The 23470-nt window shown below is 50.2% G+C and overlaps 1 protein-coding gene and 1 long non-coding RNA gene across 6 annotated transcripts in view; one reads left to right on the top strand and one right to left on the bottom strand.

Annotated features, from left to right (window-relative positions):
- Window positions 1-23470, top strand: part of Arhgap8 (Rho GTPase activating protein 8) — a 61560-nt gene that overhangs the window by 8005 nt on the left and 30085 nt on the right. For all 5 annotated transcript variants that reach the window (XR_009225385.1, XM_046429214.1, XM_046429215.2 and 2 more), the window contains exons 2-3: window positions 9822-9961; window positions 20307-20394. Coding sequence is in view for 4 of the 5 variants with exons in the window: in XM_046429214.1 (XP_046285170.1) it covers window positions 9883-9961; window positions 20307-20394 (167 nt within the window). In the remaining variant the exon portion in view is untranslated. The remainder of the gene's footprint in view (window positions 1-9821; window positions 9962-20306; window positions 20395-23470) is intronic.
- LOC131423616 (uncharacterized) lies at window positions 12079-17200 on the bottom strand. The gene is made up of 2 exons (XR_009225386.1): window positions 16945-17200; window positions 12079-13397 (listed from the first exon to the last, which is right to left on the bottom strand). It is a non-coding gene; the product is annotated as an uncharacterized LOC131423616 (long non-coding RNA).

Consider the following 23470-nt stretch of genomic DNA (forward strand, 5'->3'; position numbering starts at 1 on the left):
CTCAGGACTGCGCCTGATAGATGCGGAGCCTGGGCTGCCTCCTCAGTCCTGTCCCTCCCCCTCTACTGCTAAGAAAGTGGTTGCGACCCCAGGAACACCTTGGGGACACCTTGCCAAGAACAGGCTTATCCCTCAGTTTGGAAACCGCAGGGTGCATCACGGCTGCTCGCTCCCCCTCCCTGCTCCCCGGCTCCTGGGCAGTGAGTGGAGGGGTGTCTCAGCACCGTGCATCTCCTGGACACGCAGCATCTCCTGTGTGGCCCAGTGCCATTACACACCTGAGAGTCGGCAGTGATTCCTTAATATTGTTGACAACTCAGGCCACCTGCTCCATGTGTCCAGGAGCGTTCAGGCTGGGGAGGCTGAGGCAGGAGGAGCGCAAGTTCGAGGCTAGCCTGGACAACTTAGGGAGGCCCTACTTCAAGATTTAATAAAAGGGCTGGGGATGCAGCTCAGTGTGGAGCACCCCTGGGGTCAATCCCCAGCACCGTAAACAAAGAGATGTATACCCTAAAAGCACGTGAACCAGAAACCCTGGGGCTCCCGCCCTGCATGGGCCTCTCTTAGGCTTCCTTCCACCTAAATGGGTCCCCTTGGCCCACCTGCTGTTTCTTAAATGACCTCGACTTCTCAAGAGGCCAGGCCGTCTGCTCCTAGAAAGCGTCTCGTTCTGGATCTGATTTCCCCACCCGTGTTCTCATGGTAGGGATTTCCTGTGCCCTGAACACTGTTGCTGGGGCTCAGTGAGGGTCAGGCTCAGCCTCCTGGGCGGGCAGTCTTCCCCAGCTGGTGCTTGCTGTTGGAGTGCGCTGGCGGGTGGCCCGGGATCTCGGGCCGTCCCACTCTTGGTGCTGGGTTTGCTGGTTTGGCTGAGCTGTGACCTCCAGGGTCCCCACCTGAGCTGCATTTACTCCTGCAGTGGGAATGACCTGGGTGGGGATCAACTTTGGCCCTTGGTGGACGGTCTGTTCCCTGTCTCCCTCACCTGATGGTTCTGATGACTGCCCAGGTCTTTGCCTGAACCTGTTGTTTCTTTTTTCTTTTCTTTTTTTGAACTAAGGATTAAACCCAGGGGCCCTTTACTACTGAACCACATCCCAGCTCTTTTTATTTTTTATTTTCAGACAGGGTCTAAGTTGCTGAGGCTGGCCTCAAACTTACCATCCTCCTGCCTCAGCCTTCCAAGTTTCTGGAATTACAGGTGTGCACCACCATCTCCAAACTTGAAAATTGTTGGACCTTAAATGTGTGGAGCTATTTCTGGACTCTCTGTGTGCTCCACCGAGGTCTCTCTTTATGACAACACCACACTGTTCTGATTATGGTAACTTTGCAATAGGTTTGAAATTGAAGTCTTTCAGTTCTCTTTCTTTCTAAACTTACTGTGGCTCTTGTAGGTCATTTTCAGTTGCACATAAATTTTGGAATCAGTTTATTAATTTCTAGGAAAAGTCCACTAGGGATTCCTTGAGGATTGTGTTTGATTCTACAGATTGGTTTGAAGAGAATTGACATCTTTAGAGTAATGTGTCTTTTAATCCATGAACATAGTATACTTCCCCGTTTATTTAGACCCTTTGATTTTTTTTTAACATTTTGTAGTTTTTTTGTGTTCAGATTAGACACTTTTTTTGTTTTTATCCCTAGGTATTTTGAAATTTTATATATATATATATATATATATATATATATATATATATATATATATTGTTAGTGAACTTTTAATTTTAATTTCCAATTTGTTCATTGCTTGTATTTAGAAATATAATGGATTTTTACATATTGACTCTTCTCCTTAATCTTTTTTGTTTCCCTTGTTTATTGGTTCAAGTAGATCTTTTGTAGATTCCTTAGGATCTTCTGCTTAGATATCATGTAGGGAAAGTTTTATTTATCTTTCTTTCCAATTTGTGTGCCTTTTGCTTTTTTTCTTGTTGCGGTGGGTGGGACCTTGTGTAGACTGGTGCACAGAAGTGGTGAGGAGGACTATCACTGCTCTGCAAGTTTGGGTCTTTCACCATGGAGTATGATGTTAACTGCAGATTTTTTTGTAGGAAGTCACTGTCCACTGGCTGTGGACAGTGTCCCTGATCTCTTTATCAAGTTTAAAAAGATCTTAATTTTGCTAGTTTTTGTTATTGAACATATCTTTAATTTTGTCAAATATTTTTCTGCATTTATTGAGATGCTCATTCCCACCCCCCCACCCCGTTTCTATGGTGAACTGTGCTGATTTTTTTTAATGTTAAAACTTCTTTGCACAACTGAAATAAACTCCACTTGGAAACGATAGATTATACTTTTTGGATATTGCTAGCTTTGATTTGTCAATATTTTGTTTATGATTTTCATGTTTATGTCCATGAGCAATATTGGGCTATAGTTTTGTTGTCTTTGGTATTAGCATTGGGGTAATGATGGCCATATAAAACCAGTTTGGGGGTATTTCCTTGTTTTCTGGCAGTGTTGTGCGTCTGTCTTGTCTGGGTTGGTGAATGTATTGGCGCGGCCACTTGGTAGATCCCCTCACAGTGTTTTGACGTCTGTAGTGTCTGTAGTGCTGTCTCTCGTCTCGAGCTGTAGTGTTGGTTCTGTATTGGAAGACATCTACTTTGTAAGCTCGGTGTTCTAGTCATTGAATTGAAGTACCCAAGTGCTTTTATGTAGGAATTGTGCCCTTCTCATAGACCCTAAAAGCTCAGTTTTAGATAATTACACCTCAGCCAGAGTGTTTTACAGAGAGCTCTTCAGGACAGCTGTTGGTGACATCAGGATGGTCTGGCTCTAGTGGAGCCATGTGAAATGTGGAATAGTCAGCCTACCTTTTAAAACAGTAATGATGATGGCCGTGAGAACATTCACTGCCAACCCGCTGTGTGACAGGCAGCTTGTTGCATTATCTCAATGAATCCTCGTAATATCTCTGTGAGAAGGGTACCTTATTGTCTCCATGTCTTCCCTAAACTAGGAAATGGAGATGCAGAGAGGTCGGGGTAGCTGCTGAAGCTTATCCAGGTGGTCTGACTGTGTGCCATTGGACCGTTTTCCTGCTGCTCTCTCTTGGTCAGTCGGGAGGGGCTAGTGTTTAATAGGCACCCCGAGGGGATGCGGTCTCTGAGGCAGCTGCGTGGCTGAAAGGAAATGAGGGCCCAGTGTGTCCGCCACTTGACCCCGACGTCCTACCTGCCGGCTGAGCTGGCCTGAGTTACGGCTCAGCAGAGCTGGGGAGGGTCCAGCTGCCTGGGTGTCACCCTCTGGTGCACCTGGCCACCTCTCCCCTCCAACCTGCCTGACCATGATGTGGGGACAAACACCTAGGGCAGTGTCGGAACCCCGAGGGACATGAGTCTTCCCTGCAGGGAAACATTCAGTACTTGGGCTATTTTTCCCCCAGAGGTCGTAGTTGAACAACTGTCCATCCACATGACGGAGCTACTTTGGATTTGGGGAATCAGCTTCTTGGCCACCCGCACCCTCATCCACTGCCCAGTTGGGCCACATTTCCACCTGCTCACCTTTGACCCCGAACCTCGCCCCACCAGAGGCTGGCAGCCTCCCTTATCCTGCTGCTCTGGGAGGCCCCTCTGTTCCCCGTGTGTGAATCAGGGTGGAAGAGTCCCCTCTGGAGCCAAGTGGCCACGTTTGAGTCGGAGATACCCATCACCTGAAGGTGTCCCCGAGGAAGCCATTTCCAGAGACTCCCAGAGTCCTCATGGATCTGAAGGCCTCATTGTGCTGATTTAATTATTCCTCTCTCTCCAGGACAGTGGGGCCTCCGAGGCCACGTTCCCCCCCCCCCCCCCCCGTGACTCTCTGTGACAGTTGTGAGGTTCCTGCATTGCTCTGTCTCGGAGTCTTCATTGGTGTAAATTTTATTCTTAATTATTGAGGCTTTATTGAGTCCCAGCTGCAGGCGCTCGGGAGAGACGTGTTGCGTGAGCCAGGTCTAGGGGCAGCGGGCCTCTGTTGGGGCAGGACCCGTGACACCGTCCTCCGAAGGCGCAGGGCGAGGGGGCACCTCTGGGTTGCTTTGTGAATCTCCTCCCTCAGCCCACCCACGGCCCTGCCCTGTCCCCTCTGTCCAGCCCCCACCCCATCCACGCTGATCCCCCCTCAGTCCCCACGGGGTGCCCGTCCACCTCCATCCCAGGTCCACCTGCTGCCAGGGCTGCTGGTGCCTGCCAGGTGCCCCCAAGGCCGCCCCACATCACCCTGCCCTGCAGCCCTGTTAGGGTCTGTAAACAAGTCAGGATGGCGCCTGGCATTTTGCAGAGGGAGTGGTTTGTGAAGTAACGCCAGCGAGCCATTAAGTGTGGAGATTCCTTATTGGTTGACTGCTGTATCTAGTTTATGTTAATTAAGATAAGCTGTGTGGAATGTATATATACCCCTCCTGTCCTACAATAAACGGCTCCCACTCCTGCTGTATCAATGTACACAAGTTGTTCGTCACCCCCCAGCTATTTTGCTGCAGGCAGCTGGACTGCAGCAGAGCCAGCAGATTGGGCTAGCATGTGTAAATCTGTGCTAAATGGAGGACAATATTTGTTATGGAAGGTTGCCAATGAGGAATTTTGCAAGGAGACGGCTAGGCGAAATGCAGCAGCTGGTTATCCTCAGAGAAATCTAGATATGTTGTTAGGAAAGGGACCTTATGAGGGTCAACGGCGACAAATTGAATATGATCCTGCTATATATGCACAAATTGCTGCAGATGCAGTTAGGGCATGGAAGACTTTACAAGGACATGGAGATTTACAAGGTCAATTATCTAAGGTAATAAAAGGAGCTAATGAACCTTACGCTGAATTTGTAGATAGGCTTATTCAAACAGCTACCAGAGTTTTTGGGGATACAGAACAAGCAATGCCATTAATAAAACAATTGGCTTATGACCAAGCAAATCGTTGGTGCAAGGAGGCCATTAGACCATGGAAACATGACGATTTAAACACATATATTAAATTATGTAGAGACATTAATGAACAAGGGCAACTCTTGGCAGCTGCAGTACAACAGGCTTTAGATGCTAGGCCAAAAACATGCTACAATTGTGATCAAACAGGACATTTTAAAAGGAATTGCCCCATAGGAGGAGGGTTTAACAAAGCTAGGTATCAAAGGAGTAGAATACCGGGTATTTGCCCATGATGCCATAGAGGGAGAGATTGGGCTAATGAATGCCGTTCTCAAACCACCATAGAGGGTACTCTGTTATCAAAAAACGGACAAGGACCAGGTGTTTACCCACAATATCGTGGAGAAAGGCATCGGGCTCCCTTGCCAAAAAACAGACAGGGGGGCCCAATGCTCCGGGGCCCACGACCACAAATATACGGGGCACTGGAGGAACCCAGCAACACAATGGAGGAACCCAGCAACACCATCAGGGTAGTGCCCAGGACACATTATCCATCAGATCTCTCATCAGAAGAACCAGAGGGAGCACAGGGTTGGACATCTGCACCTCCACCAGAGCAGTACTAACTCCAGAGATGGAAGTTCAGATCATTCCCACAGGGGTAAAAGGGCCTCTTCCCCAAGGAACAGTAGGCTTATTGTTAGGACGCAGTTCTTCTACTCTAAAAGGACTTATGATAAGTCCTGGGGTAATTGATCCCAATTATGAAGGTGAAATAAAAATTATAGCCAGTTCTCCAAAGGGTATATCAGTAATTTCACCAGGAGATAGAATAGCACAGTTACTAATAATACCCAGCCTACATGATAAATTTTCCAGTCATACTATGGAAAGAGGTTCCATGGGATCAGGCTCCACAGGTGTAGATTGGGCTATGCTGTCTTTAAATTTACATTCTCGCCCAATGCTAAAATTAAATATTCAAGGACATGAACTTAATGGGATACTGGATACAGGTGCAGACCTTAGCATCATCCCTCGTCAAGAATGGCCAAAACATTGGCCGTTACAACAAGCCACTCAAACACTTCGAGGCCTAGGAGTGGCGACTAATCCCCATAGAAATGCAATGGTATTAGATTGGAAGGATCCTGAAGGATGTGAAGGAACTATACAGCCATATGTATTGGATCATCTTCCTATAAATTTATGGGGACGAGATGTCCTAGATCAATTAGGTTTGACATTAACAAATAACATCAATCCAAATGCGCCCACTATTAGGGATAGACAAGGTTTCAGGAAAGAAAAAAGATTAGGAGAACAAAAACAAGGTATAGCAGCACCAATTCAAATAGATCAAGGAATAAATAGACATGGATTGGGTTTTCAGAAGGGGTCACTGAGACAATAAAAATTACTTGGAAATCAGAAAGATCAGTATGGGTTCCTCAGTGGCCCCTGACTAAAGAAAAGATACAAGCAGCCCATGACCTGGTCAAACAACAATTAGCAGAGGGACATATACAACCTTCCATATCTCCCCATAATACTCCCATTTTTGTCATTAAAAAGAAATCTGGTAAATGGAGATCATTGCAAGATTTAAGAGCCATTAATAATGAGATGGTTATTATGGGACCTGCTCAATCGGGGATTCCCCAATTGTCTGCTTTGCCAAAAACCTGGTATGTTTTAGCTATAGATATTAAAGATTGTTTTTTTTTTCAATTCCAATTCATCCTGAGGATAGTCCACGTTTTGCATTTACTATCCCTGCATTAAATCATGAAGGTCCCGATCAGAGATATGAATGGAAAGTACTCCCTCAAGGGATGGCTAACAGCCCAACTATGTGTCAAATTTATGTTAACAAAGCAATCCAGCCACTTAGAAATCAAAATCCTGAACTACAAATATTTCACTATATGGATGATGTATTGTTAGCACACAAAGATAAAAACACATTGCTAAAATGTTATGCCATACTTATAAACTTATTAAAAAAATATAATGTAGAGATAGCAATAGATAAAGTACAATTAAATTTTCCAATTAGTTATTTAGGAGTTCTATTATCCTCAACCATGGTCCTCCACCAAAAATTCAAATACGAGTAGATCAACTCAAATCACTTAACGACTTTCAAAAGTTATTAGGAGACATAAATTGGATAAGGCCTTATCTAGGTATACCAACAGGAGAGTTGGGACCTTTATTTGATATCCTAAAAGGTCCATCAGATCCAAATTCACCCCACATGTTAACGCCTAAAGCAAGAAAGGCATTAAAAATTATTGAAACATATATGGAAAATATGCATTTGGATAGAATTGATATAAGTTTGCTTTTATTATTTATTGTACTACCAACAAAAAATATTCCTACAGGAGTATTTTGGCAAGAAGGTCCATTATTATGGATACATTTATCTTATTCTCCTAACACTATTCTTACTAGGTATCCTGAGGCTGTAGGACAGGAGGGGTATATATACATTCCACACAGCTTATCTTAATTAACATAAACTAGATACAGCAGTCAACCAATAAGGAATCTCCACACTTAATGGCTCGCTGGTGTTACTTCACAAACCACTCCCTCTGCAAAGTGCCAGGTGCCATCCTGACTTGTTTACAGACCCTAACACAGCCCCCTGTGTGTGCCCCCCCATTGACCCCTCATCCCTACACACAGGGTCCTGAGCAAACACAGCAGAGCTGCTCTCTGCGCACTGGGGAGACGAGTGACAGTGGCATCTGCTGTCAGGTCACAGGATGGCCATCTCTGTGGAGGGGCATGGGAGGCTGGAGGCAGGGGAGGAAGTCATTGTCCTCTGGCTGTGGACAGTATTGCTGATCTCCTGCCCCATGACCACCCTTGGGGTGGGGACCTTGCTGTCCCCGGCCAGCTGGCCCCACGGCACCATGCAGGCTGGGTTTCAGGTCCCCTCTGGGTTGCCTCTGCTCCTGAAGGCACTGGAGGGCCGGGGAATCTGCAGCTGTCCTCTGCCCAGGACCTGCCTGATCCAGGACCCTCTCAGCCTACCCTCAGCAGGAGTCCTCTGCATGTCCCCTGGGGCCAGGCCCGTCCCCAGGCCTTGCCCATGGAGCTGGTCCTCACCCAGGCGGGGACCAGCCTGCACCAAGCCTGGAAACAGAAGGCGCCCAGCCCGAGCCCTGGTGCCCACCCATCAGCACCACCTCGCACCTGTCACCATGGGTCCCCAGCCCGGTGTTGACCCTTCATGGATGGAGTTGTCCACCCTCTTTCGTGTCTGACGTTCAACGTGACTGCGAGGCCCCCCCACCGTGTGGAGCCGTGTGGCCACAGCTCATGTGCACACCGTGCGTGGTGCCCCCTGTGGGGCAGCTGTGGGCATGACTCCTTTCCCGCGTCGGTGTCCCTTGGGGACCGTTGGTGGCCATGGTGGTGCAGTGTGAACCAGCCCACGTGTCCACGTGTGTTTGTGCCGCCATGGGTTGCTGAGTCTGGGAACTCAGAGCTTACGTTGTGTTTAATTAGACAAGTTAGGATCAGATGCTGGCGTTCAGACACCCCATGCGGTTTTCATTTTAGGGAGAAACGAAAACGCAGCCAGGCCCTGGAAGGGCGTCCCCACCCCACCCCCGCGGGTTCTCCCTGAGAGTGGACAGACGCCCCTGCCAGGCCCTGGTGGTGGCAGCCTTAGGCCAGGACAGGATGTTCTGGCCCAGGGTCCCTCCTGCTGGGAAGGTGTGTCCAGGCTGGACCTGTAGCAGCTGGGGGAGGGGGAGGGGCAGTGCACACGTCCTCCTGGGGACCCACTTCCAGGAGGTCATACACTCACATGCTCAAAAAACCTCGACCTGTGCAGCAGGCAGGAGGCCCCTGGGCTCCCTGGGTAAAGCCCAGCCCCTCGCCAGGCTCCCAGGGCTGCTGTGACAAATGACCATGAACTTGGTGACGTAGAAGTTACTCTTTCACAATTCCGGGGGCCAGAGTCCACGATCCAGGTGTGGGCAGGACCACACTTCCTCCCGAGACTGCGAGGAGGGGCCTTCCTGCCACTTACAGCTCCTGGTGGCTCCCGACGTCCCTGGAGGGCTGGCCGCTCCATCTCGGTCTCTGCCTCCGCCAGACCTGGAAGCCCTCTGCGGGCTCTCCTCATGGACACCAGCCACTGCATTAGGGTCCCCTGCATCTACAGTGACCTGTCCCCACTAACTGCCCCCAAGACGCTGTTTCCAGATAAGACTCAGCCACATCGGGGACTGGAGCCTACGCCCACCTTGCAACCCGAGTCCCCTTCTCCTTCCCCCAGGGCCGTGGCTCCGCAGCTCCCTCCTGCCTTGCTACCTCACTCCAGCCCTCCCGGGCTTCGCGCCAGCCTCCTCCGCTGCCAGGCAGGCAGCGTCTTGGGACCTGGGTCAGAGAGCTGGAACTTAGGTCCCGACCCACGGCAGTGTGGCCTCGGGCAAGTCGCTCTCTGCGCCTTAGTTCCCACTCCTGCCAGTGTGGACAGAATTCATCTTGGGTCTCATTTTTCCTCCTCCATGGTGCTACTCACTGGGTGAGCATGGTGGGTGCTCAGCTGAGTTAGAGTGCACAATGGGTGCCCGGCACAGGTGGGCACGTCGTGGGTTTGTGTCAGAGTAGGTACAGAGCAGAGGCAGGTGACTGTCTTAGAAAAGGACTTCTGGCCAGGTGTGGTGCCTCACGCCTGTGATCCCAGCAGTTCAGGAGGCTGAGGCAGGAGGATCTCGAGTTCAGTGCCAGCCTCAGCAAGAGCAAGACGCTAAGCAACTCAGACCCTGTCTCTAAATAAAATACAAAATAGGGCCGGGGATGTGTCTTAGTGGTCGGGTGCCTCTGAGTTCAATCCCTGGTACCCCAAAAGAAAAAGGACCTCAGAAGGGTCCTACACTCCTCTCATTCGAGAACACGACTGGCCTCCTCCAACGCTTGCTGTCTACTGCAGGGCTGCGGAGACCGGGAGGGGACCTCTGCGCTGGGTGCTGGGGGAAGGCTCTGCGTTGCCCATGGCTGGCCAGGACCCTGCACTGAGCACAAGCCACCCGTTCTACGATGTGGCCAGACATGGCATCCTGCAGGTGGCAGGTAAGTCAGATCAGGGCCCTGTGGGGTGGGACAGGCTCTCCGACCGTCTGGCCCCCCTTGGGCTATGTCCAGAATGGCGACGGTGATTGGCAGAGACACCTGCCTGTGCTCTGAGGGGGCAGTGACACCTGTCAGAGCGTTGCTGGGAGCTCTGAGGAGCTGAGGGACCGTGCTCCGTCACTCTGAGGAGCAGCAGCCCCGGCTGCAAGGAGTGTGTCGTTAAGAAGGGCGCGGCCAGACTCTCCCAAGAGCAGCAGGCCTCTGCACGGGCTCAGAATACCTGCAGCCCGCCCAGCACCCGTCGGAGGGACGCACACTGCAGCACCCAGCCTGGGCCTCGGATCAGGGACCCTCCGTGCGAGCTTCTCAAGTGAACAGTGACCCCAGCCCCGCTCCTGAGTCCCCTGCAGTCACGTCCATCACCCTCTCATCTCCAAGGAGCTTGGGTCCTAGAGAAGTAAGAGGCAAAGAGAGGCCCAGTTCTCGCTCAGTGGAGACCCAGAATCAAGAAGAGGAAGCATCTTGGTGTCCACTGACACAGAGGAGGGATCAGAGGTGGGGTTGGACGGGCACCCCATAGCTCCAAGACCCCGAGGTCCTTTTGAGAAAACGCTCAGGGCAAACGTTGGGGACACAGATCCAGATATCAGGTGCCAAGATCAGGTGCTCACTCCCTCTCTACCCAGTGGACCCTGCCCCATGGCCTGAGGCCTTCCAGTGACCCGGCAGATCTGTCCCAACCTCCTCCCTGACCCCCGCTGTCAACAGGACCCAGTCCACTCTTAGCCCTCCTTGTCTGGGGCCCTGACCCCTTCTTCCCTCTCCTGTGTCCCATTCCAGCCCTGCTGGTCCTCGGCTGACCCGGGGTCCTGAGCTGCTCCCGCCTGCTGCCCTCAACTGCACCTCCCCCGCAGCCGCCTCTCGAGGGCACTCAGTGCTGCCCTGCAGCCCCCTGTGGGCAGCTGCAGGGCCAGACCCCGTGCTGCATGACACACCTGCCTGGCCTGTGGCCCAGGCTCTGAGTCCTTGGAGTGTCCCCCAGGGCTTAGATAGGTCATGCTATGAGGTCGCTCGTGGTGACCAGGTAGGCTGCTGAGGTCCCAGGGGTGGGGCTTTGAGACCCTGGGGAGGGGCTAGAGACTGGCCAGTGACATCGCTCAGTCACCCTAGGAAGGAAAGCTCTGGCCAGGGCTCCAGCACCTCCCTGGTGGGTGGTGATGCGCCCTGTGTGGGGAGGGAGACCCAGGCACTCCCTGGCTCCACCCTATGGCCATGCTGAGTTGTAACCTGCCTTCATAGGGACAGCCGGCCCTCACTCAGGACAGTTCAATTTAATTTTTTTATTTTGTACTGGGGACTGAACCAGGGGCGCTTAACCACTGAGTCACGTCCCCAGTGCCCCACCCACTTTATTTCTGAGACAGGGTCTTGTTAAGTTTCTTAGGGCTTCACTAAGTTGCTGAGGCTGGCTTTGAAATTGTGATCCTCCTGCCTCAGCCTCCGGAGCTGCTGGGATCGTAGGTGTGCACCAACGCTCCCAGCTCCGTCCTTGGAATTTTGAAACTTTATCTTTTCCTGGGCCAAGGATTTCGACTACGGGGTGGGGCGCTCCCCTTTCTCAGTGCTGGGTGGCAGCGACCCAGCCCCTCGGTCGCAGGGAAGCCTGCTGTGTTGCTCAGCTGGGGCTCGGGCAGGTCAGTGGACCCACTGGGTTTCAGTGTGAGACTTTCAGCTGGGCACCCGTCCTCGAGGCCCTGGGTTGATCCCAACACAGCGACAACCAGCACCACACAATCTGTGGTTTATCAGGCTGTGACCGCCGTGAGCCAGGGTCTTACTTTACTGTGCTTCCTTGAGTTCTGCGAATTGTTCCAGAAAATCCTCAAATAGGAGGCTGTCATGGGAACCCCAGGTGGCCAGAAGTTGGGGTGGCTGGGGACCTCTGAACTTGGCGATTGTGGCCAAAGATGTGATGCCCTCTGCCTGCAGAGTGTGGGCCACACCTCCCTGCCCCAGGTGGAGGCAGGCGGACTGTCCCCTAGGCCTTTCCCTGTGGCCTGTTATAGTTAAAGCTTTGTCCCAGGGTTTCATAAACTGACTTCCAGACCACTCACATATAATCGTATCAAGCCTTTATTGAAGCACACCGGTGGCGGCTGACCAGAACATAAAGCTGTTCCCCTGATCAGCCCTGAACAATTGCAAGGGCACTCCTTATAAGCCTGAAAACCGCAAAAGGGATGTTGGGGGGTCTAGCCAATGCAAGCCAGCCAGGTTACAGAAGCGGGACAGTGCAGTCAAGCGGAGGGAAGCCTAACCAATCACAGTGATCCCAGGCACCCCAGTTACAGAAACAGAGCCCCGTTACCCTAGTTACAGAAACAATGCCCCATTAGGTAGTTCCGTGTTCTTAAAGGTTTCTAAAGTAAAAGGAAAAGAACATCTTGCTCCAGTCATGACTCTTCTACTTGGCCTGGTTGTTCTACAGGATGAAGTCATAAAACAAAATGGAGTCACATTTGCTCCTGCTATCACATTCCCCACTGGTTTTAGTAGGTTTGATGTCAATCTTGCACATCATTAGGCCTCAGTTTTTGTTTCATCCTTCTGTGTCTAAGGGACTATACTGGGCTCGCAAGACCATAAGTCTGACCCCATCTACATTCTTTTGTGTATATGGTTTAAGAGGGTTTGTAAGAGGCAGGGTCCTACAGTAATACCAATCAGGTGAAGGACTAGGGGCCCAACTATGGCTGAAATGATGGTAGTCAACCAAGGGGACCATGAGAATAGGTTTTTGGAACCAATTGTCTGAAGTTTAAATTTATATCTGTTTGATATATATCCTGTGATAAGAGCTGCAGTTTCTAAAGCAGTAGATCCAGCTATTCCCAAACCAGCCAGGAGGGGAACTAAAACGGGGGCAGCCAGTCTATGTTGATAAATTAGTGGGGCCTGGCCTTTTAATAAGTCCAGGTGTTCTTTTCCCTTTACTTCATCAAAATAGTAGGTTACATAGTTCAGAGTTATTGACAGTTTGGAGATATAGGCAAGGAGTTTGAAGTGGGACCCGGGGAGCACAATTTTTGGTGAACGGGGAGTTGTCCCACTTATAAGTTGGGTTGTGGAAGCAAGTGTCTCTTTCTGGGAGATCACCCAGGGTGATCTTGGGAGCAGTTTCCCAGGTACATCTTCCTGAGCTAGACATTGGCGAACATCTATGTTGACTGTAATTTTTCCCCTAATATTAGGAACCTCCAGCTGCTGTAAGGGAAAAGGGCGATGACCGTTCTTGCTACTTCCAGCTGAAAGGGGGTGATGTGCAGTGGGCAAGCAGTTTGGAGTCCCCTTTTTAGAAACTGAGTGGGTCAAGGAGTCCATGGTAAAAATCTGGCTCAGGAGGAACAGGATGTCAATTCACCTGGGGTGGGCACTTCTATGAGAGAAACAAAAAGACCTGAGTGCCGAAGTAAGATTAATACAAATAGCATCTGGAACCTGTCCATGAATATCATGAAAATGACAGAAATTAATATTTGTTTACCAGGAGGCAGAAGACCTGAGAAAATGTCCCCATAACAAGGCCTAACAAAGCCTAATAAGGCACTTTTTTAGGGAACATAAATCTTTAACATTGTCAGAATTATCAGGAATGTAGACACAACATTTAGTTATGTTAGGTAATGTCATCTGATTTTTGTAAAAATACCTTTTTGGCATGACCACTGTGTTTAGTAAAGATCCTTTTGTTACTTAAGGCTAGATAATTATATTAATAAACATTGATTACATCTACCTGCGTAGGAAGTTAGGAAGATCTGTAGGCCTTGAACTGACTAAAAACTTCTGGCAGTTTTTTTATTGATAGTTATCAGGCATTTTTGCCTAAGAATTTTTCTGTGTTTCCTCCAGTCTTACTTATTTGGGGGATGCTAACACTAGGGTACATTTTAAGTTACATTAAAATAACTGTTGTTTCTTTTTAAATGCCCAGGAATGGCTGTGCTTTGGTTTTAACTGTTTTTGGTAGGTGTTTAAGACCAAGCTGGTCAAACTGACCTTGTTCCTATCTATTGGTAAGAGTCAGCTGAGTTTCCTTGGAGGACATTCTTGGGGAACATGTGAGTAGCATTTTAGCTCTGTTAGTGTCATCTACATTTGGATGGGTCAAGGTCTTGCTGACCATATGGCTTCCCTTGGAAGCATCAGGCATGTCTCCTTTTTAAATGACCCTCCTGTTTTGCAGCATGGACACTCATTGGCTTTCTGTTCTCCAGGGGTCTCATTAATCTCCCTTATCGGGAGGTTATGTGGCCCAGAGTGGCAAAGCTTTTTCCCCTGTCCTGGGTTCAGGCTGACAAAGAGGGCAAGAGCCAAATATTGGGTTTTTTTGGCCCCTTTATTTTAAACTTAATATTTAAATTTGGCCTTAAACATCCAGCAAGTCAGATTTACCAGTTTTAAAGTAAGAATGCTGGGCTTTAACTTTAATCTTTATAACTTTCCGGTTTATTTTTACATAACACAATATCCTTATTTTATTTATTAACTTACGTAATGCTGAAGATCTGCCTGAAGGAGAAGATGACACCTTAGCATCTACTGTATGATCCAATCACTGTACACCAACAAGGCAGCTTGCAGATCCAGATTTTGGCTATAAAACCTCTCTCTTGCCAGGTCCTTCTCTCTTGCTCTCTCCTTTTTCTCTCACTTTCCCTGTCTCTCATTCACTTTTTTCCTCTCTCTTTTTCCTTCTCTCTCTCTCTCTCTCTCTCTCTCTCTCTTTGTGTTAATCAGACATTGTCACAGTAAAGGTCTCTTGGTTGCTCTGAGTGTAGTGGTCACATTTTTTTTTTAAGATATAATGAAACTACAAAGTGAAATTAACAATAGTAAAAACATATTTAGCTTGTATATAATTTTGAACCTTGGCTGAGTTATACATTGTATTTTTTATTTGAGATCACAGTAATCTTTTTAATAAATTAATCTTTGAATATAACTTTAAATTAACTGAAATCTGGCCTACTTTGAAGTTATTTTGACATGTTGTAAGGTGGGAGGCAGAGCCTTATCTCAGGTAAGGCAGGGCCTTTTACAAATCTTAGGTAAAGTGTTTTAGTTTTAAAGTTGATCTTTGTCTCTCTTTTTAGATATCATTTTATAAAGCTTACATATATTGTTTTTGACTCTGTATGAATGTTAGCAGCACAATATGACATACATCTGAAACATTAATTAAGTAAAGGCTGAGAGCCCTCAACATTTTTTTATGTGGAAAAGTGGCAAAATGTTTTATAATGTTTAACCTTTAAGTCGATTAGGCTCTCATTACTTTTTAAATTTAGTGTAAAAGGTAACATAAGATTTGGTTACAAAACATTATATAAATAAATTTCCAATAAAATCCATTATCTTTATAAGTTTAAATTACCATTACAGACAATTTTAGTTTGGAGAATACCAGCTTGATAAAATGTTCCTTTAAACCTTTTACCTTAAAGACTTGTTTACCTGAAAGATATGAACACATTTAATCTGTAAAGAAGAGTAATGTACCACACTTTTATTGATGTTTTTATATTAACCAAGGTTAGCTTTTAAAGGAAAATATAGATTTGTAATGTAGGACAATACTTTAAAATAACAGTTGCTGTTTAGCCACAGATGTAAAAACCTTAGTTTCTCCAAGATTACTTGTTCTAGGGGATAAAACTTAACAGACATAATGTAATTAATATTTTTAGAAGTTTTTGTCAATTTAACATATAAATATATCAGTTCATTATTATTTGTCCTTAGGGAACAACCTTGAGTAGTTTTAACTATTTGTGTTACATATATAACCAACTTAGTTACATATAAATATTTTAATATTTGTCTTTTATTTATACACCTTTATATTACTTAATTAGACCCTTTTGTTGTTTACTTAGATGTGTTATAATTATACTTTATCACATAAAGACTTTTTACCTGGAAACATTTTTTATTAAATATATTTTTATATTTAGAACTTTTTAATAATTTTTAATCCATTGACGCTTTTTTTGTTTGTATCTTGAAATAACCCTTATAAATTTTTTAATTTAAATAAATTGTTCTATTTTAATAAGATGAAATATTTGTTACTTACAGTACTTTAATTGAAATACAGTTGAAACCTCTTGACTCCTTGTATGTAGAATTATACCTGTTGGGACTTTGTAATTTAGAGTAACCTTGTTTTTATAATAACACAAAATGATTACAAATTTCCTTTTTGTTTACCAATTTATGAAAACACCAACATTGTTTAAGTGTTTTACTTTATGGAATTTAAGGAGTTAAAATTACTTGATATTATATTTAACAGTCAGCATTTTAACTTTGTACCAATTAGATGTCTCTAACAAACATGTCTATGATTAATTTTATATACGTTTAGATGTAATTTACGTATCTTTTTTAAAAACAAGGTATCAGACAAATGCACTGAATAGTATTAGTAATCTTTTTTGTTGTTGTTGTTGAATAAAAATCCTAGAGACAATGGATATTAGACACTTTATAGACATTAACATTTTTAACAGCTGTTTAACTATCTAGAAACAAAACTGGGCATTAGTAACTTTAAAGACATTTGTACTTTTATCTATTTTTTTTTTAATTTAAATTGAACCTTTTAGATCATGTTAACCAAAAGTATTTGGATCCATTTTTTAAAAATTTTAATTTATAAGCTCATATGTCAATTTTTTGTACCAAATATATGTAGACATGGCAGTACATATAGACAGACAGTACACCCGTGCACCCACACAAAGCAAACAGACAAAAACCTTATAGCTTATTTTTTTAAAAAAACCTATTAGATTGAGAGTTAACCCTTGTAAATTGGCCTTAGAATAAAGCAGAGTGTCATCAGAAAAACATATTAACCTAAGTGTGTTGGATCAAAATTATGAATTTAACAAATATAGAATTTTAAGTTTTCTGACCTTTTTTCTGAGGTGGTCCTGTTCATGAAAGCTGAAAAGAGTTGAGGGAACACAGACAAACGAAGGGGGCTTATTTTTCCCTGGAGGAACTTCCCAAAGACACAGTTTCATTGGTCTCCTTGGGAGAGTCCCCCAGGTTGGGGTCCCATTCTAAACTGGTTTTTCTGGTTTCTTGGATAGCGGCCACCAACTTTTAGCCTGACATTGAAAAATCTTTAGACCATTTTTTAATAGTTGGGAGTTATTCATGCTTGTAAATACTGAGAGACAAAAGCCAAATTTCTAGACAAAATCATGTTTTTTTGTTATACAATTTAGGAATAATAATTTTATAAAACACTTTAGTTTTAATCTGTCCTCTATAGGAACTGACATGATTTACCCAGTTGGCCATCTGGCCCAGCTCCTAAATGAAGGCAATCTCTAGAATGTCTTTTTTTTTTTTACCTTTAGCTTTTACTTTTGACAATTTTTTTAGTCCTGTTGGCAGCACATTACATTTTAATGCAAGCTGTAGTGAGCACAGTTAAAACCATTCTGACCATTTTTTTCCCATTAGAAACAAACTGAGGTAGAAATTAACACAGAACACAAAGGGAACAAACAAAAACCAACCAACAGACAAAGTCCTGAAAATTGTTAAGAAAACAAGTTAAAGGGGTCCAGGTAGAGATCTCTGTAGAGCTTCCTTGTCTCTGATGTCGGTGGAGCGAAGGAGTCCTGAAAAGAAGAGCGGTTATGGGAACAAGAAAAGGGCCCACGCACAACACATGGACAGACAAACACAAGACAAACGGCCGACGAACGGACATGGGACAAATGACAAACAGCAAGAAGACGCTGGAGAAATGATAAACAGCAGAACAGACACAGGACAAGCAACAATCGCTGAGATCACACAGGGAGACCTCTAGTGGGGCAGAGACCCCACAAACAGAACAAACGGCCGGCGAACTGACATTGGACAAATGACCAACAGCAGAAGACACTGGAGAGATGACCAACAGCAGAACAGACACAGGACAAGCAACAATCGCTGAGGTCACCCAGAGAGACCTCTAATGGGGCAGAGACCATGTCTCGTCCTGCCCCCAGACAGATGAGGCCTCGCAGGGAGGCCTCCAGTGGGCTCCAGATACAGACAGATGAGGTCTCACAGGGAGACCTCCAGGGAGACAGTGACAACGTCTGTCCTGTCCCGGGGAAGGTCCAATCTGACCTTTTCCCCCAGAGAAGAGTCGACTCACCAGAACTGACAGCCGGCAGGAGGCTTTTCAGAGCGTCCTAGGACGGATTAGAGTCGTCCTCAGAGTGAGGCTGAGGAACGTCTCTCAGGAGCTCCCCTCTACTCCGGGGCCAAGGTCCAAAGGCCCGTCATTGGAGGCCAATTTGGCGTGAGGGTAGGGAAAAAATGGATCCCGGACGAGCCCCCAGATGTTATAGTTAAAGCTTTGTCCCAGGGTTTCATAAACTGACTTCCAGACCACTCACGTATAATCGGATCAAGCCTTTATTGAAGCACACCGGTGGCGGCTGACCAGAACATACAGCTGTTCCCCTGATCAGCCCCGAACAATTGCAAGGGCGCTCCTTATAAGCCTGAAAACCACAAAAGGGATGTTGGGGGGTCCAGCCAATGCAAGCCAGCCAGGTTACAGAAGCGGGACAGTGCAGTCAGGCGGAGGGAAGCCTAAGCAATCACAGTGATCCCAGGCACCCCAGTTACAGAAACAGAGCCCCGTTACCCTAGTTACAGAAACAATGCCCCATTAGGTAGTTCCGTGTTCTTAAAGGTTTCTATAGCAAAAGGAAAAGAACATCTTGCTCCAGTCATGACTCTTCTACTTGGCCTGGTTGTTTTACAGGATGAAGTCACAAAACAAAATGGAGTCACATTTGCTCCTGCTATCACATTCCCCCACCCTGACCTCCACTCCCAAGGGCAGTACTGCCCAGTACAACTGTGCATGTGGTGGGCATGTGCAGGACAGTCCTGTCTCACCATCTGGGGGCGAATGTGGCAGTGCCACTGAGGAGCTGCAGGCTCCCCCCTCCTGGAGGGGGAAGTTGTTAAACTTCAACACCACGTGTGCCTGGTGGCCGCAGTCCTCGGGGGCTCCGGGAGGACAGGAGAGGGAACAGCGTGCACACTGGGGTGGCCAGCTCTGGGCACTTTCTGTCCCAGATTCCCCTGGGGCCCCAGGATGCCCATGGAAGCCAGGCTTTGCTCTCCGACCCCACCCCAGCAGACTGACCGAGGCCTTAGCCCTGCACTGTCTGCTGGGTGGGGCCTCCGCGCCTGTCCCCAGGGCCTCTGCGCCTGTCCCCGGGGCCTCTGCTGCTCCCTCACCTACGACAGGTGGGTGCTGCAGGTCTGTGGCCGGCTGCGGGGTCAGGAGGAGGGGTGACATCCAGGTGACAGGAGGCGCTTTCAGGAAAGGAGGGGCCTGGTACCCCACCTGTCTGCCTCAGGGTGTCCCAGGATTTGGTGTCCCTCCCCTGCTGCCCAGTGGCCTTGGCGCGTGTCCCGAGTGTGCTTTCCTGTGTCTCGTGTTTGGTTGTGAGGGAAGCCATGGGTGTGGCAGCCAGGCAGCCTGCTCCATCCGCCCCTCGTCCCCAAGCCAGGGCTGGGGGACAAGGAGGCTCAGGGGTCCTGAAGCCAGGGCTGTCCCCAGCACTTAGGCCCCTCCAAGCCTTGCTGAACCCCGGGGATCCTCCCGCTCAGCACCAGGGAGTGGAGAGAGGAAGGCTGTGGGGCTCGGCCCTTCCTCCTGGCCACGGGTGTGGGTGGGGGGGCTGCAGCAGGAGGGTCCGGCTGCAGAGTGTGTCCAACCTTCTGCCCCAGGTGGAGGCAGGCAAAGCCCCAGGGACCTCATCCTGGCTGTTTTGGTCTCACTAAGCACCTGCTGTGAGCCCCGCCCCGAGTCTGGGTTCAGGGGACACAGCTCTCAAGAGCACCCGTGTGGCTCCTGCATGGAGCCGGCACAGATGTGTCAAGAGGCCATGCTGGACAGGGCTGACCTCGGGACTTCTGAGAGGGCCCTGTCCTGGATGCAAGGTCCTGTCCAGGGTGACTACTCTGGGCCACCTGCTGCCTCCAGGGCCCGGAGCTGGAGGGAAGCCCTGGGGTGGGGGTGTGGGGAGGAGGGACGCGCAGAGCAGCCGATGTGTCTGGATTGAAATCCCAGGGGCCACCAGCCAGCGGCGAGGCATGGCCCTGGGGACCTGAGCAGTGGGCCTCAGTCTTCCAGCGCACGGGCAGCCGGGAGGACCCCCTCGGTGACAAGCAGGGGAGCTCAGGGCTGCGCCTGGGGTTTCCCGGGAAGCTGGGCAGAGGCTGACGCGTGCGTGTGTTCCCACAGGGGACGACCGCTGCGGGAGACTCATTGTCACCTTCAGCTGCTGCCGGATGCCCCCCTCGCACGAGCTCGACCACCAGCGGCTGCTGGAGTAAGTGTGCCCCCCCACCCCCCGCACTCCGTCCCCGCCCCACGCGCCACCCTCCCCACGTCTCCTGCCCCCGTCACCTCCCTCTGTTTTGTGCACTTGTGGGCACTGAGCTCTGATCTTCCTGAGCCTCCCCCAGGGCCATCTGGGGACAATCTGGTCACCAGGGCCACCGTGGCCATCACCAGCACCATCTGCACGGTGGGGGGCTGGTTGGCTTCCTCCTGGCCAGGCGAGTGCCCGCGCCCTCCCTGTGACGGGGTCCTGGATGTGGAGGGGATCCTCCAGGTGAGATGGCATAGACGGCCACCCTGCTCCTTCGAGGCGCACGGATCTCCCTGGGGCTGTGTGCGTGCCCCGTGGCTGCCGCATCAAAGTACGGCACCTTGCAGCCTAACGGGGCAGCACCCTGTCCTCCTGCCCCCGCCACATCCCTCCCACCCCTGCCTCCTGCGTCTTCCCGGGTCTGTTTGGTCTCCTCAAGACACCAGCCAGTGGCCTAGGCCACCCTTGTCCCACACGACCTCTCCTGGAGACCCAGTTTCCCACGAGGCGAGCCGTGTGCATTCTGGGTGGAATTGGGCCCTGTTTAAACCTGGGCTGGCCGCGCCCCACCCCCGTGTCCCCTGTGCCCGGAGTTTGCTACCTGGGTACAGGGGTACGTGCTTACCGTGCCGACCCCACTGGGGGCCGCCCTGTGGTCTGTGTGGGGGCAAGGCTGGGGCTGTGGCCTGGACACAGGGAGGAGGTAGGGGTGGCCGTCTGAGGGGCTGCCCGAGGGCCCTGCACCGCTCGCCCACACACCCAGAAGCGCACCAGATCCACAGCTGGTCCAGGAGGGCACCTGTTCCCTCCCTCCCTCAGCCAACCCTGGCCCATCTCCGGAGTGTCATGTGCCTGTGTGACAACAGAGGCCACTGTGCCTGCTCCCTGCCTGGCCTGGCCCAGAGCACGGCCACTTGGGGGCCCACGCCTGCCACCACCCCCAGACCCCACTCCTCCCGTGAGGTCGCCCGGCTCACCCAACGACAGCCCAGTGAGGAGGGCCGTGGCCGGAGCCCCCAGCTCAAGATGAGCGCACGGCTGGTCTCGAAGCCCCTGGAGCACTCTGGGCTGCTGGTTCTGGGGAGACCCCTGACCCAAGGCCCAGTGTGGCCCGAGGGTCTGAGGACCTGCAGGGAGCAAGCCCTCAGGAGCCAGCATGGCCAGGTGCAGGTGGGCTGGGGCCTCCTGGGCACCAGGAGGGGTGAGCCAGCTCCTGGTGTCACAGGGCCCATGGGCAAGGAGGGCCACCAGGTCCCCAGGCGTCTCCTCCTGGGACCTCTGATTAAGCACATTCCCGTGTCACACTAGCCTCCTTGATGCAGGGGACCAGTGTGCCCAGGGCAGCGCTCTCTGGGGTCACTTCCTGCTGGAATGGGGCCAGGGTTGGTCATTCTACAAAGACAAAGGTGTCCCCAACACACAGGAAGCACGGGGGTGGTGGCCAGGGCTGGGGGGAGGAGGAGAGGACGATCTTAGTAGGTCCAGGGTCCCTTCCGGGACAATGAGTCAGTTCTGGAGCTGAATACAGGTGGCAGCACCATGCGGTGAACGGACCTGGTGTCTCTGGGGTGCTCGTGTTAAAGTGGTTAATTTTATGCAAATTTCACCTCAGTTGGGAAAAAGCACCTGTGACAGCAACCAGTTGGCACACCGGGCTCTTCGGGGGCCTACCCAGGGCACCTTTGTGGCTGGATGGGAGTGAGCGTGAGCTCCAGGCACAGTTGTGCAGGTTGTCCACTGCCCACGGGCACCCAATGGGGCTGCCACGCACTGTGCTCTCAGCCAATGCTGGAGAGCGCGCCCAGAGGAAGGGCTCACACACAGGCCCCGGAGCTTGTTGGTGTCCACAGGAAGGGCCCCGGAGCTTGTCCTTCCTCGGCCTTCATGGAGACATGACAGGCCCTACGCGGCCTCCCTCCATCGCTGGGCTTCCTGCGGCCAGATGCAGGCTCCTATTTTGAGACGGTGAAGGAGTCCGCGTCGTTGAAGCCCAATCTGTGACTTAGCTGGTGACTTCCTGTGCTGAGCGCGGGCAGATGCCGCCGACCCCAGGAGCTCCTGAGCAGGAGGAGCTGAGGAGGATGGCACAGGCCGAGGACCGGGCACTCCAGGGGGGGCCGGAGTGGGCTCATGGTGGGTCCCTCTTCCCCCTCCCTGGAGAAGGCGTCCAGGACACAGAAGTGCCGTCCTTCGGCCTGGGGTGGCTCATGCCGCCATGGCTTCCTTGAGGGCGCTGGGGAGTAGGGTGGGGGTGAGTGGCCTCCTCTCCTGGTGAGCACAGACCAGCAGGGGTCAGAGCTGCGCCATCTCACCCGGGCAGACGGGTGGGAGCAGGCGCAGGTGGCAGCAGGTGGCTCTCGGGCAGGACAGGGTGGACTTGAGCCTGCTCAGTTGAGACCCCTGGCACAGCCCCTGGCCAGAGCACCTCCAGGAGACTCAGGTGACCTGTGTGTAAATGGGGACAGTAGTCCAGGCCACAGGGCCATCGGGAGCATCAGTGAGCAGACGTACGTTTGGATGGTTCTTCCTCTGGAGGGGCCTGAGGCTGCTTGGACTCAGCAAAGAGCTGACCTGCTCGGGCTCCACGGGGTCCTGGCGAGGAAGGGCGGTGGAGCACCTGCACACGGGCAGAGCCGCGGGTCCTCCTGGGGTCCACACAGCACTGCCCACGGCCTCGGAAGCTGGGCTGCCTTCCCTGGGCGCCACGGATGGGTTCACTCCAGGCAGGAATGACGTGGGGTGACACTGTGGGCTTGGTGACACTGTGGGCTTGGTGACTCTGTGGGCTTGGTGACACTGTGGGCTTGGTGACATTGTGGGCTTGATGACTCTGTGGGCTTGATGACTCTGTGGGCTTGGTGACATTGTGGGCTTGGTGACTCTGTGGGCTTGGTGACTCTGTGGATTTGGTGACATTGTGGGCTTGGTGACTCTGTGGGCTTGGTGACTCTGTGGGCTTGGTGACACTGTGGGCTTGGTGACTCTGTGGATTTGGTGACATCTGTGGGCTTGATGACTCTGTGGGCTTGGTGAC

Source organism: Marmota monax, unplaced genomic scaffold (genome assembly GCF_021218885.2).
Source record: "Marmota monax isolate L192 unplaced genomic scaffold, Marmota_monax_Labrador192_F-V1.1 WCK01_AAM20220418_F8-fsc00051, whole genome shotgun sequence".
Classification (NCBI taxonomy): domain Eukaryota; kingdom Metazoa; phylum Chordata; class Mammalia; order Rodentia; family Sciuridae; genus Marmota; species Marmota monax.